This window comes from Tyto alba, unplaced genomic scaffold (assembly GCF_018691265.1).
Source record: "Tyto alba isolate M040663 unplaced genomic scaffold, T.alba_DEE_v4.0 Super-Scaffold_11, whole genome shotgun sequence".
Classification (NCBI taxonomy): domain Eukaryota; kingdom Metazoa; phylum Chordata; class Aves; order Strigiformes; family Tytonidae; genus Tyto; species Tyto alba.
Window position 1 is genome coordinate 1,445,431 of NW_024881273.1, and position 15,870 is coordinate 1,461,300.

The 15,870-nt window shown below is 41.1% G+C and overlaps 1 protein-coding gene across 5 annotated transcripts in view; it reads right to left on the reverse strand.

Annotated features, from left to right (window-relative positions):
- NEK6 (NIMA related kinase 6) overlaps nt 1–15,870 on the reverse strand; it is a 67,994-nt gene that overhangs the window by 12,079 nt on the left and 40,045 nt on the right. For all 5 annotated transcript variants that reach the window (XM_032982644.2, XM_032982620.2, XM_032982626.2 and 2 more), the window contains exons 5-7: nt 13,792–13,902; nt 10,175–10,283; nt 8,825–8,932 (exon numbers count right to left, since the gene is read on the reverse strand). In XM_032982644.2, the coding sequence (XP_032838535.1) occupies nt 8,825–8,932; nt 10,175–10,283; nt 13,792–13,902 (328 nt within the window). The remainder of the gene's footprint in view (nt 1–8,824; nt 8,933–10,174; nt 10,284–13,791; nt 13,903–15,870) is intronic.

Sequence of the window (15,870 nt, forward strand, 5' to 3'; positions counted from 1 at the left end):
CAAGGCCTGTCCTCACAGGACAAAAAGATGTTTACAGCCCTGAAGAATTCACGACACTCCTATAAACCAAGACACAGGAGCAGTCAGAGGGGGGGCAGCACCTGAGGAGTCAGACAGTACCCGCCCTCAGTACATCAGCATCCTAACAGAAGCTGGAAATCAGAAATACAAAAACCTTCTCTTAGGTTGTTCAGTCAAACAAAGAGCATTGATTTGAAATTAGTCCTGTCAATGCTAGCGTACAATTATCTAATTTACTCCAAAGCATCCCCAACATCCTCCCCGTATGTAGGACTTGCTGGAAGTACGGATGTCACGTGCACCAGATCGACCCAGTTTACCCCATTACTAAAGTCTCTACTGTATCAGCATTCTGAAACCTCAAGTTTTCTGCGGGGTAAACTGGGATCCTGTTGCGCCAGCTACTCCACCTTAAATATTCAAGGCATTTTCTTTCTCTGGGGTGAAAACCAGGCAGCTTACCTCAAAACAACAACAAGCACCCTCCCCCGGAAACCAACACCCTTCAATCTTTAGTCTACATTTTTGCCACACATTTATATGCCCAAATTTTGAGTCTACTGAACCTCAACAATTTTTACTCAGAGCTACTCAAAAATGTAGCATATAGTGTGAAATTAATCCTATGGCACTGGTGTGAAACATAAGATGTTACAGAAATACATATATAAAACTGTGCTTACCAAAATAGAACAAGTAACTAAGAAATGGGACCACTGCCCTGACTGGCTCATTTGTTTGGTCCCCCAGGACTTTCAGTAATCAGCTGCTCTATATGATAAACTCAGCTTGTGCTTGCAGGTCATTCAAATAAGAAATCACTTCACTTTCGGTGTGAAGAGTACCCTAATGAGAAGTTACATTTTTTGCAAATTCTATACAAACTACAACACAGGAAAAATAACATATGGAGATGATTACACTTCTTTGCTCAGTGATAGCATATCCAGCCTAGGAGCATGCCAAAGTGACACTGTCCCAGATCTGGCTGGTTTTAATTGCTGGTGAAAGGCCTCTATGTATGGATGAGAACAGAGTTCTGTTAATAGTTGATAATTTTTAACAGACCGTACAAAGCAACTTCACAGAACACCAAGAGCAGCCAGGACTCATTCAAAGGGCCCAACAAGGCTTTCCATGGATCTCTCCCATGTGCACGCAAGATGCACACAATGGACAGCAGAGCTCTCCAAGTAATTCCCACACATTTGCCAGATTTCTGTACAAGAACTGACTTGGTTGGAATAGCACTGATTCATTTTACTGCTTAAAAACATGCAGCTGCAGAAGAAATGGTGATTCATTATGCAAGTTCTTGAAGACTGTTTTGGAAGTCCCCACTGAGCACCAGTGTGCAAGACACTTCCCTACCTTCAACTTCTCAGGGCTGCTGCTTTCCTCCAACCTGCCAGGCGAGCTAACCGAGCGGCCAAGGCGGGCGACGCGTCGTGGGGAGCGAGCGCAGGCGCCGGGCAGCAGCACGCAGCTGGCAGGAGGGAACACAAGGATCATCCCCCACTCCTGCTCCCCGAAGTCCTCGTGCTTCAGAGGGCCAGTGCCAGGGGTGGGCTCCGGCCGTAGCTGCTCTTGTGCTCAGTTATTCTGGGTCACTGAGGGACAAGCTCAGAGCAAGTAATAACGTGTGGGCTCTAAAGTTATGGCCTTGCCTTCCACGTTAGCAGGGGTCTGCTTGGTAGGCTAAAACTGTCTTTTCAGATAATGCCTTAAAACGACCTTCGATCAAAGCAGAACGACAGGGTTTATAATACGGATGAGTGCGTTATAGCCCGTGTTTGATTTTCTGTGCATTAGGCTGTTCCATCACATTAACAGGCCCGTGGAACAGTCCACGCCTGAGCTGATTTTATGAAGTCTACCTTGCACATTTACCTATCATTACTGTAGTGTTGTCAGCAAATCTACGAACAAGCAGGTCTCTGCGTTTCAAAACTGAGGCATTAATTTTTAAATAACTGTCATGATAAAAGACTGACAAGCCCAATTCTCTTTATGGCCTGTCCAACATTACATGGGAATCTCCTGTAATGAGCACCTTCTAGAAAAGCGCACAAGGCTTCCAGTGCAATCAGTCAGGGCTCACCATTGCATTACATTAGTCAATTTGACAAGAATAGTCTAATCGGAGACTATTAATCAGAAACTTTCTTTGGCATCTGCCCTGCTGAAAATACAAAATATTGTTCAGATTCGATATTAATCACCAGGTGGTAGAGTAATGCCTTTAAAGTTATAAAGGTCGCAAAACTGGAGGGAAGATTATGACTAAGTAAGCATCTTCCCATTCTATTCCTGAAAGTTGAAACACTTCACTTGAATATCAGCCTACTTCAGCGATACCAGAACAACATTTCTTCCTACTCTCCCCAGCACTGTCTGCATGCACAGCTACACCACCCACGCGGACCAGAGCAGCTCTGGGATATCTGCAACACCCAAGTTAGGGAAATGCTAATTATTCCCAGTTAGATTAGGAGCAGAGTCTCTTGTTTCACCAGGAGAACACACAGGCAAGGCAGCAAAGTTATTTCAGAAATAAAATTCAAATTCCCTTCCTCTCCTATATAGTCTGAATTAAAAATCCTACCTGTGTAACTACAGCAACCAGTGCGCACAGGTACTCTGAGCTGAATTCCCACATCTGCCACAGAAACACCCAGGTGAAGAGCTACGTTCCTTCTGAACTCAGCAAGTCTTTCACTACACAGGAGAGATCACGCTCACCCGTTTTGAAAACATTTTTCAGCTTGAACCAGAGGAGTTTTGTTGTTGTGGAAGTGACAGTGGCCGGGTTATTAGTACAGTCACACACAGGATTGTTATCTCCTACACAGAGCTTCTCCCTGTGCTACTGCAGTTCAGCCAGGGATCAATGCTTCCTGTGAAATTCATCCTTAGCTGCTCAGAGGCAGAAACACGAGAAAATCTGATTCATACTTTTAGGAGGCTCTATCGGGGTCTCATTCACCAAATTTAATGTACCACAGACAAGTCTCTTGCAGCAGCAGTTCTCCCACACCTTTAGGCAGATTAGACTGAAATCAGTGCACAGTATTTCCAAATATTTTAATAGGCTCTGTATGTTGGGTGTTTTTAAACGCTATAAAAAAATCAGCATCTCTTGAAACGAATCAAACTCCATAGCCATATTTGACTGCGAGTACGAGAACAAGTGATAAGGAAAGCTTTTATTCCACCTTCACCAACACCTTCCAGCTAATCTTTAATACTGAGCTGAGCAGCGTTTCTGAATCTATCACTTTTCTTTCTCACAGCAGGGAACAGAGTTCTGAATATGAAAGAACCTAACAAATTCTGACCTTTATTGTATCTTTACAGAGCATTCCCAGTTTCAAACCAAGAGATATCAGAGCGCAGTGCGGGCCTCAAAGGGGTAATACTGATTAAAGCTTTCCGTCGTTCTAGAGATATTCCACTCCTGTCAAAACAAACTTTGCGATGTTTTGAAATACTTGTGATTTTTGAAACATGCTCATTACAAATGTAAAAGGCAAAGAACTATGCTCAAAAACCCGAGATGCCATCCATGAATAACAAAAAAAATCACCCAGTTTCTAAAATAAGTATTTCCAGAACTATTAGCTTAACTTTAACATATAAGACACACTATTACATATTCCAAGAACATACATACAGTTGAGAAAAATATTTTAGTATATTTTAATAATATCCAGTGGTGCAAACACAGCAGGGAAGCAATTCTACTTGAAAATGAGAGTCCGCAACTCTCACCTGTCTCATCTCCCCACACATGCTTGCAGGTGATCAAGAAAAATTTACAGCATTATTTAAAAGAAGTCTAGTTTGTTAGTATCTGTTTGTAAATGTTTGCATCACTTGGAGTGTATTTCCAACAAGAAGGCTGAGGTCTTATCCCAAAAGGAGAATTTGGGAATTAGCTCAACTTTTGAGAATCAGCTGAAGTGAAAGAGATGTCAAAGGCTCTACTTTAAATTCCTTCAAATCTCAGTGTGAGGTACCCCCCTCCAATTGTTTCAAGGGGGGGAAAAAGGAAAAGAAAAGATTAAATCTATTTATTCTTACAAAAGAGAATAAATATTTTGTGCATAATATTGCAGCTGTTTTTACAAGACCTGTTGCTCTAAGCTCTCTCTTTCTTTCTTATTAGTATTTAATTATATATACAACCCTACCAAAGTCCTCATAGTTTGTTGTCTTGGGTTTTTCTTGGGGGGAAGGGTGTGTGTATGTTTTGTTTGGTTTTCTTTTTTACATGTAGGTAATACAATATACCTGCCCTAATCCTGCAGCAATCTTTTCTTTCACAAATACTGTACTACAGGCACAGACCAAAAGGCCATCATTTCTCAAACTGCACACAATATTGGCGGTTGAAATTTTCAGTGGATTTCTTGTGTCCATTTTTTCTTAACAAGTACTGCTTACTAGCCCCCTGAAATACTGTGATTTTGCTTCAGATGGCAAACTGGCTTGGCAAGCAAAAGAGAAAAGAAAAAAGACAAATAGTCCACCTACAAAAGAGCCCTTCTCGTGATTGCAGTTACGCCCTGTTTGCCCTTCTATCCAACAAGAAACCAGAAGGAACGTGTAACACCCCACGTACTCCAATCCACGACTATTTGCATGTTCTAAACTGGGAAGCTTTGACTTATATGCATCCCCAAAAGGAAAGTCTGCTCCAAGTTTATTCTTGTCCAAGGAAAAGCAATAAATCATCTGCTCCAGAACAAGACTATTCTGTGTAAAACTGGGGTTTTTTGGGGGTTTGGGATTGTTTGGGTTTTTTGTGTTTTTTTTTTTGTTTGTTTGTTTGTTTTTTTCTTCAAAACGTAACGCCAATCAGAGCTTTGGATAATGCCAAGTTTATCTGGCTAAAAATGGGCATTATACCAGTTCACACCACAGTTATCCATTTTAATATTAATGGCAATTATCTGTACTTATTACAGCTCATAGTAAAACAATGTCTACCAGCTTACTGTTAAGTTTTCCAAAGCCTATGCAGCTTTCTAAAGTCTATGCAATTTGTAAATATGAGCTGCTATTTATCATTTTTGTCTTATAACCAATTAGGTTTTGTAGCAAAGTTAACAACTTAAACTTTCCAACAAACATATTAGAATAGCCTTAACTGACAAGGTATTCCTCTAGATACCCACCTCAGAGATCAACAGAATAAATAATGGACACAATCAAACATTAAAAACAGCCAAAAAAATACTGCTAGCCCTATTAAATCTTGAATGAAAAAGACGACACCTGGAAGCACATCACACACCACTACTATAAAAGCAACACAAAGTGCATGGTGTCACACCCAAACTCCAGCATCCAGATGTCATTTCATCATTACTGGGTGCAAAGCTCTGGCTTAAGTATAGTCATTTTCTGTAGGGAAATAGTCTGTCAAACAGATATCATATAGCTCCTGGCGGGGAAAAAATATAACCATACAAATGAAAGAAAAAAAGACTACAGATGTAGTAAAATGCTTGCATTATGAACTGCAAAAGAACAGGCTCTAAAAGTTTTTCAAGAAAATAGTAAGCAGTACTGAAAAGGAAAAAAAAAAAAAAAAGAAAAAAGCATTCCTTCTCACTTCATGCTGAATTGCCCCCCCACTCCCTCCTATGCCCCCCAGTAAAACAAAGTTTCTGCGATACAGAAGTCCATCTCCATTAAACTGAATCCTGGAGCTTCTGCTACAGGGGAGCTTAAATTAGGGAAGGAAGGACAATTAGCCACTGTGTTGTAACAAGCAGTAATAAAATTCACCTTAGCTACACTCGTTACCTTTAAAACACGGGAGTTTTCTGGTAGAGCTTGTGCATGAAGAGCTCTCCCCTATGGAAAAGTATGTCCCATCTTCTCTCTCAAGTCCTACAGGGAAAGGGGAAGCGGCACAAGAGGTGCTGCCTGGTGAATTCCCCCCCAGCCCCCGGCTGCTGCCTGGTGCTGATCACCCCTCCCGCCACACTGCTGCCTTTCCCAAGGCAGTTTTGCTACTTAGTGAGATGGGACGTGTCCACGTTTCCCCTCTCACAGGTCTGTCCACGGAGGTTTTCCAGGGGCTGGAGCCTTCCCTGCCCCGGCGATGCTCCCCATCCTGGGCGGGCATCCTGCCGTCGCTCCGAGCAAGGCGCTCGCCTGCATCTCACGAGCTGTGTATGGGCAAATCTTTCATTTTTCTTTCATTACCCCGGCGTGTACTGTCACTTAATTTTTATGTATGCAATCCTTCCTGACAAATATGATCTGCTGCCTGGTAATTCATCTGACGTTCATTCTGTTCTTTGCTCTAATTACGGCTCCCATTCCTGACACAGCGGCGGCCGCGCTGCCGCAGCCCGGTGGTACACCTGTCAGACGGGTCGTGGTACTGCCTAATGCCCTTTTATGCCAGTCTGATGCTAGCAAATACAATGAAAGGAAAAAAAAAATTAGATGAATATATTTGCATAAGCCGCACGTTCAATTCATGGGTCAGCAGCCAGAGAAATGATGGTTCAGGGTGGTTGCCAGGGCAACGCGGCTACGGGAAGTGCCCGGCATCACAGCCTGGGTCCGCGCGGGTACCACACTCTGGTTTGCAGGGTGTTCATCACTCACAGCTACTTAAACAAATGTCTTAATTAAACCAAAACCAAGATCAGTAGATTTCCTGCTGCTACAAAACCTGTATGTCTGGCAAATTACCAAAAAAAACAACAAAAAAGCAGCTTCAAGTCTGCATATTTTTTGATTGTTAAAATGTTCTTTTTACTTGGATACAAGAATCACTGGAAATGGTGGCGTGTCCATCCCTCCCACAACACAACATGCTGTCTTCAGTATCACTCACTGCTGCTCCCTTAGTGTTTTGCACCTTACTTGCCTGCTTCCAGGATGCTGTTGATTTGAGGAAGGGCAAGGTTCCTGCAGAAGAGGCTCAACTCTTCCTACATGAGCTCTCTCAATTAAGAGAGCGCAACTCTGGTAAAGGTCACAAGCTTGGCTTACATGTGCAGCCAGTTTTCAAGCCCCAATTTATTCTTATTAATTTAAGTGCAGCAGTCAAACAAGATAAGATCATATAATTAGACATGATCATATTTTTGCCTATTCAGATGATGCGATTGTAACTTTCTCTGAAGAGGATTTATTTTAAATTGATTAAGTGTAGTGAGTATATATATCCTAGAATAGCTTTTGATGCAAAGGGAAATCTAATATTTTATGAAAGTAAACTGTAGAAATGCCTAATTTTTTTTAAGCACAAAGGCACTTGTCTTCCTTTCTTGTGTACTGAGAAGCACCAGCATTGTTGACAAGTATCATCAATTAAATTTGTACACATGTAAGAAATAATTGAGCAAGACTCACACTCAGTGAAGGAAACTACAAAGACAAATAGTGAAACAAATGTGTTCCAAAATCAGCTGTGAGAGCTCAGTGTAAAAGAGTTTAAATACTGCAGTAAAAGCCAAAGTTCCTTCACAGCTGTAACACAGAAGTACCTTTGTGACTCAAAAAAATTGAGACTCATTAATAAAAATGGAAAAACCAACCACATCTCAAGAGGTTACAGACACAATTATGGAATACTTCACACTGTAAGACTTAAGGAATGAACCGTATATGCTGTACACTGTTCTACAGCATTGTAACCAACGCTAACGGTAAAGATGAGGGAGCGAGGAACCCTGATGGTCTAAACCAGTGAACTCAATTTCAATTCCCAGAAAAATGCTGGAGGTATAATCATCTTACTTGTAAAACACAGGGAAAAGAACAAGAAACAAATCATCATTATGACTGGTCCACAAAACATCATGACAAATGATGAAGTAAGAGGCTTCAGAGGGAGGAAAACAGAAGTAACAGATGTAATACAACTTTAGGGCTTTTATCAGAGGCTTATATAACTCTACTTATAAACAAACTGTTAAATCTGTCTAAATGGAACTATTTGATGGCTGCAAAATTGGTTGGAAAAGCAGTTCACCGTCAAAGTAGAAGGCTACTTCACTTGAAGTCCTGCAAAAGAGCCAATAGCTCTAGTTCTGTTCAAAACATGCATTAACACGGGGACTGTGGTGACGCTACTGCCTTTGTGGATAGCGAGAAGCTGGGATGACCCAAAGCACAGCAGAGTACAGAATAAAAATTCTGAGTGATCACAAGTAGGAGCCTGGAAACGGGATACAACTCAGCAGAAATAAAAGCAAGGTGCTACGCTTTGGCAAGAACAATTAGCTGCACCAACAGAAGAGCAGAAAAACAGCCTTGAGACACATGGAAGACATTAAGAAAACTTGGATCTTTAGAGCCAAAGGTGAGTTTCAAGTGAAGTCCCTTTTTTGGAACAGGTGAACCACGAGGGCTCTGAATACTTCCCTCAACTCAGGTAACAGTCACAACCCCTGCTCAGGGTAAGATGGCTGACCAGCATCTGCTAAAAATGGTGGTGACGTACATTTAATTCCAGTAAGCAGAGTGCAGGCAAACATGCTATTTAGAGTGGAAAAGCTGCATTTGTTACATTTGCTATAAATCACACACTTACCAGGCCAGATCTTCCAGAAAAAAATATCAAGTAGAGTTTTAAAACAAAAAATACCTATTAATGTCATATGAAGAATATTTAAGATATATATATATATATATATATCACAGAAAATATGGTATGCATCCACCAAATCAAGCTTCTGTCATAGTAAGAGGACAGACACCACTTCTTTTGAACATCCCAGCTGACAACCATACAGCAGTGCTTGCTTTACATCTCCAAGTACCATCTTACCTAAGGAATGTGCTGCAGTGGTTTTAGAACTAAAAAAACGGCCTAATCCAAGATCTCCCAGCTTCACCACCCCTGTGGCTGTTATAAACACGTTGGCTGGTTTTATGTCTGCAAGAACAAAAAGGTAAAAGGTCAAAGCCACAAAAGGTTATTTGGTTCTACTACTGCAATAGAAGCATAGCCTGAAGCAGTCTCTGTACAAAAGAGGCTCGAGCAGAACCATGTTTCTTTACAGCTTTGATAGGCTGAATCTTCTAAGACTTCAAGCTCTGTACATACACAAAAATCAGAGTGTACTTCCCAGTGCACAAGAAATACCAGTGAGGGGAAATGCAAGAAACAGCACAACAGAATAGAGGCATCCTCTTTAACTGATGGAAATCAAAAAAATAAGTCTGCTTCTCTTTAGAAATGATTGTTTTCTACAGAAAGCTTGTACTGCCCACCATCATCCTCTCACACCAAGGGTTAATTACTGTCCCACACAGACATAAGTTCTGGGCTCTATACAGCCCAGTTTGTTCAACGGAGTGCAAAAATTACTAGAACCCCAGTTTCCCAAGCAGTCATGTCAGGATTGAGCTAGTGAAGCTCTTTCCTCATGTTAAAGCAGACTGAATGTGCGAGGCTCCTAATTTCAGCCACCAATTACGGACTTAATTCACATACAACTGACAAACTGCATCAGCGGACGTATAAAGTACCACACTGCTGAAGGAAATAGTGAAGAATTCACTACTTCAAGGGAAAAAGGAAATAGCAAGCAAGAGATTGGTATTGGTGCTCTTTGGGATATTTGCATTTCCTGGGTCAAGTCCTTCACAAAGCATTTCATTTACGCTGAAAGCAGCAATGTAATTTCTGGACAGAGCTCAAAGCCATGGAAAGTTCTAAGAGAAGAGATTCAAAAATAATTAATGAAAAAAGAGAACAGCTCATGAGAGTGTGGGACGTATTTGTGTTAGTACTTCAGAAAAGCTTGCAAGACAGAAAAACTCTTCTAAACTCTTTAAGGTCACAGCTAATATAATGAAGACCAGTTCTTAGAGTTCGCTGTATCCAGTAGTCTCAGCATTTTACTTCTGACACTTTTCTAATGGCAAGTTTGACACTTCTACTTAATATCAGTGTCTGGAATACAAAGCAGCTCATCTTCCTAATACCACACTCACTTCGGACTGAATCCTTTAACAATGAGGCAAAGAGACAGAAGGAGAAATCCATCTTGCAAGCTCCAGCCTCTCTAAACATGCATTGGCTGAACATCAGCATAATTGTTTTTGAATGTAGGCGCTTACTAATTGGAACATTATATTATTATTCAGTGAAAAGAGACTGAATTAATGTTACCTCTGTGCATCACCCTGCGGGAATGCATGTGTTCAACTGCACTGCATAACTGCACAAAATATTTCCACACCGTCCTTTCTGGGATTAACCGTTTCTGCTTTTTAAAATACTGTGGGAGGAAATAAATAAAAGATCAGTGAGAAAGCAACGTAATTGACTCGTTCCTGGACTTGCGGTACTCAGCTGCAGGTTGCTCATGTCTTCTAGATCGGCAGCAGCATGACTTTTCTTCTGATTAGCTTTTAACTCCTCCTCTCTCTAGGTAAACTTCAGTGCAGTTCACTGATTAACAACTATTATGAAAAATATGCTTAAATAGGTTTGACATTTTTGAATGGACACCAATTATAATTAGCATTAATCTCCTTAATTACCTTGCAAAACATATTTGATGCCTCAAAACAACAAACGTCTCAAATATTTTGCCTTAAGTAACAAAAGATCATTAAAAAAAAAAATCTTGTAAACATTCATTATTGTACAGTCTATTAAGGACAATAAGGTAATCTGTTTCCCCTTTTTAAAAGATGGTCAGAGCATCAATAAAGTATCTGTGTTCCTTCTGTGATCAGGTAGAATAATATATTCTATTTCATGCATAATAGGAATACTAAATTAACTGAACTATCTCTAGTGAGACTGAAAGACGCTGCTGATCAAGAGACACACAGATCTGGGAAAAGTCTGTTTTGTGTGTATTTGTGCAGCACCAAGCATAGCCGAGGCCGGGTTCAGTGGACCTCTGGACTCCAATAGCTCTCAAATAAAAATATCGTAAGCATAATGCACACAATACGAAGGAGCACAGCACGACTGTTCTCTGGAATACTGAAGTCTTCTTTCTGAGCAACTTATTACAGGAATAAATAACCAGCTGCACACTTCAGTGAAGGCTAAGCATTATCTACCTTCAACTACTCTTTTTCCATTTCAGAAATGCACAACCGCCGTGTACCTCACACGCAAAGCGTGATCGCCTCCTCCAAGGCATCCCAAAATTGCACTACTTTGGATTATTGGTCCCTGACTTCTCATTGCTTCTTCCTGTGCTAGATACCGAGCCAGTTCTTCATCCAGAGCATTAATAAAATACACTTATAACACGCTTCCAGAGCTTTAAGATTTATCCTCATCCTTTGATATACAAGGTGTCACTGGATAATGACTATCTCTGAAACACTGTACACCCTTCTAGCACACTACAACTGCATTTCCTTTGCATCGTACCCTCGAGGATTCCCAGCAGCAGCATGCAAGAGCAAGAATAAAGGAAGGGAATTGGCTGTTGCCCCTTTTTGCATTTGTGCTTTTTCCTCTCAGTACAGACATCTGATGTCCGTTGTCACGTTTTATAGTTTATGTGAAATGCTGTTACTGGTTCGTGTTTGACTCAAGTAACGGCAAATTTTCTTTTGCAGATCAGCTGTGAAGGGGCATGACCGTGCAATTCCCCAAGCAGCAAATCTGACAGATTGCAACAGTTTCAAACCAAAACTTGATAAGAGAGCACAGAGGAATTACAGAGGGTGAGGGATAAAGTGTTATATACATGATAAAATTATTTAATTCTCATTAAAGTATTTAAGAGTGGATATGCAAGACCACAAGTGATAATTTTCTAAATGTCATGTCCAATAAGGTTCGTCTGACATTTACAAGAAAGTCCCAATTCTCCAGTGGGTTATCCTGCAGCACTCTCTTACATCAGCTTTACAATACCTCATAAATAATGCAGGCACCAGGGGCGTGACAAAGACAGTCCCTGTTTTTATCACACTCGCACCTTCAGAGTGTTGTTACGGCTGTTCCTACCGCCTCGCAAAACTGAAAATCCTCACATAATAAGCTTGAAGTCCCAAGGGACGGCTGGGGAGTGGGGGTGACACAGAGGGGCGGGCAGGCAAACTCCTCTTCTGCAGTTAAAAATAAATTTAGGAGGAGACTTTTGTTCTCTCTTGGTTTTAGGGGTTTTTTTTTCCTCTACTAAAAAAAAAAAATGGAATTCTAAGATTTGCACCAATGGAAAAACATCATTTGTATGACCTTGAAAAAACCTAGTGCATCATCTTCATGCCTGTGATAAACACGTGAGAAAACAGGCCAGACTGGAGAGTGCTGGAAGGGAGAATGCAAGTTAAAGTGCTGTTCAAGTCATCAACCTAAGAATCTACAAATTGTGTTCTGGAAAATCTACCTCCTATTTATAATGACAGAAAAAGTAATTTAAAAAAATTAAATAACCAGCCCTGACAGGTAAATTAACATTTATCAGTAGGGAATGTTTTAAACTAAAAACTGTAAGTGACAAAAAAAAAGCAAATATTTTCTATTCTGGTATCTCACAATTACATAGGTAAAACTTTTTATAAGCTAAGATTTAAAAATCAAAGCAAAAAAAACTTGCACACCCCAGGATAATCACAGCCCTAACTCTTGCTCTCACGATCCTCACTTTTTCCCCATCTTTAACCACAACTACAAAAAGCCTGAGATAAACTGCAAGTTTCCCAGGATCTGTTGGGAAAAGGGTAAAACACACAAGAAGCCACAAGAAAACTGAAAGATAAAAATACACCCGAGCTCTCCACAGGCAGAAGGACGAGCTCTGTCTCCACAACCAAGGCCCCGAGGGCGGCGGCCGCCCTTGCCCCCCCGGCTCGTCCCTGGGCTGCGGGGCAGATCCCCCGTCGCTCCCGCTGTGGAGCGGCCGCAGAGCGAGGCCGTGGCTGGAATTCCGGGGCTCTCCCCAGGAACAGCTCTGCCAACTGCCTGTTCCCAGCTCGCTCGCCCAGGGGGACCCTCCTGTGAGATGGAGCAGATTTGCATGGATACTGTAAATTTAGCCGTTGACTATGGACTAAATGGAGAACTTGTTTGACAGCCTTTGGCCTAGTGCCTCATAGCTCTGCTGGCAAAGAAAACAAATCTGTTAATAAGATATTTTAACTGTGACAACAAGGAGGAGGAGAACTTTCCAAACATTCATTTATGATAATTACAGAATAATGATGGCAAAAATCAGGTAAAACATGTAGAGAAGGTTGAGAGTGCTAACAAACATGATATAACACATCTGTTCTCACAAGGGATGTATGTCTAAAGATTAACATGTCAAAGAAAATATAAAAGCAGGTGGTAACAGCTTAACTAAAGCTGGTTTGCAGCAATACAAGTATTCCTAAGAGCAACATAAAAGAAGAACAAGTACTTGAAACATTTTCTCAAACCCAAATCCCCATTGCAAAGAAAGTCAATACACTTTCTTGAATGTCTTCAGAGTGGCAGACAGGCTATGCGAATAGTGAATCTAACAATAATTAAATGTCCTCATCAATCACAGACTGGATAAATCAGCCTTGCAAATAACACATACGTCCCACCGAATCACACAGAGGCTTGCTCCCTTCCGAAGCAGCGGCCGGGAGGAAGCGGCTTCGCCCCGTGTATTTAAGACACCCCCAGACACTGCGGTTCAGGCTCTGGAAGCACCCTGTGGGTATGCAAAACTGCAAGAAGAGAATAAAAGTCCTTCTAGCACAGATGTGCTGACCCCACCACCTCCTGTCTCTGCCCAAACCTGAAAGTTTGTAGCACCTCTAGAGCAGATGCAGCCTTACCTTAATCATCTGAGAGAGATCACCAGCGTCGGCCAGTTCCAGGACTATGTTTAGCTCATTGTCTTCAATAAAAGAATCCAAATACTTAATTATATTGGGGTGGTTCAGTTGCTGCAGATAGAGAGGATGCAAGACAACTTACAATGCTGTAGTAATGACAACTCCAAGCTACAACACCCGTACTGCTTTCGTAGTCATTATGCAAACCAGTTTACAATAGGTGAAACTACAAACTGTGCTCTGAGTTATTACAGACAAAAATCCTGTGAGAAATATCATTTACTGCAAGCACAGCATAATAAAAGTGTCTTAAGAGCAATATTGCCCAAAACAGTGTGAAACCACCTTTTCTATTGTAAACTCACAAAGTATTTAAAAGCAATGTCCTGAAAGAAGCTTTGTTAAGCAGTAACTGACTTTTTTCCCCATTGTATATAAGCAAAAAACCCAACTGTTGCTTATAGTACTCCTTGAGGTCTCTTTGCCCCTCAGCATCACAACAGAATTAAATTAAAACTTTGATGAAGGAAAATAATGCACAAATTGCATACGTCAGTTTATTTATCTGATTATTTATGCTTGCATCTTCACCAATTACTTTTTTTCATTTCTGTATAGCAGCTTCTTATATTCACAACTGATACTTTAATTATTTTTTTTTTCCTTCTACGTTTCGTAAAAACTTGCATCTTCTCAGATTGTTACACTTCACTCGCAGGACTAAATTAAGAAACAGGCTCAAGAAACTAAAATTTCCATTTTAATATTTTATGTCAGAATTTCCTAAAGTGGAAAACGGTAACTGCTTAGGAGATAATGTAGTGTCTACATCTCTATTCATTCTCCCCTGCTCATCTTGCTTTAGATTATCTTTCTCTTGTGCTCTTAGAAATGCAGTAAATTTAGAAACTACTAAAGTGAGCATTTCATCTACTAAACAGCTGTGACTCAATCTGTCTATTCCAGGGGTTACAAAGCCAAAAGAAACACTGTTATGATCCATCATGCTAATCACTCCTCTCTGCATGCACATTAGGGGATAGATTCTCCTTTGCAATGCCTTGACACTAGCACACATTAGCGTTAATGGGATCCATGTGCAGGCATCAAGAGAAGAACATTCCCGCAAGCCCAAGCCTAAATAAATAAATATCACGGCCCACCATTTCTGTTGAAATTTCTTTTAAATGTCTGCTCTCGGGTACAAAGATCAACTTCCAGCAAAAGAAGCGCCAACAGCCCCCAACACCATCAAGGTGCCTTTCCCCCACATCATCGCACGCAGTCTGTGAGGGCAGACCCACTGCCCCGGTACCGCACGCTGCTCTTGGGGGTACAGCTAGGTCTAGGATTTAAAGAGATGTTTTCTGTCCTCTGTAGGATGCTCTGTGGGAACTCTCTCCTGAGTTCCCAATGGCATCAGGGAGTTCAAGCAGTCAAACAAGCCTTTTTCTAAGCCTCAGCACTACGTGCCAATAAAACACATCAAAATACTACAACTGTAACAGGGAATGAAGACCACACACCGCTGGGAGAGCTACTACACCAACATTTTCCCTGTCCTGCACTCCAGCCTATACATAGTTTATTGTGTATAACAAAGCCCAACTTACTCAGACCCAAGCATTGCTTCACTGATACAAAGAATTGAAATATCTTTTTTGTGAGACTGTACGCATTTTTTACCAATGGTTTGTTTTGATTTAAAGAAACTCATTAAAGAGGCATGTTTCTTTTATTACGATGAAGTTGTATAGAATTAAAAGCAAACAAACCAAACACCCGTGGTAACTTCTGTGGTAGCTCTTTTGATGAGCAGATCTCCGAGGACTCCCCGTTCAGCAGCTGACACTGTGCTCTGCTGAAGCTCAGCAGAGGGATGACTCAAGCAGGAGCCTTACTAAACTCTGCTGGAAAACACGGGAGACTGCCCACGACCTTTCAGAAGTGTGAATACAGGGGTATACATTTTTTCTACAATCCACTGACCTTTGAACTCTTTTTTTCCCAGAAAAGCTAGGTAGACCACTCTAGATAAGCCAAACTTCCATTCTCTACTCTTCATTTTGTCAAACATAT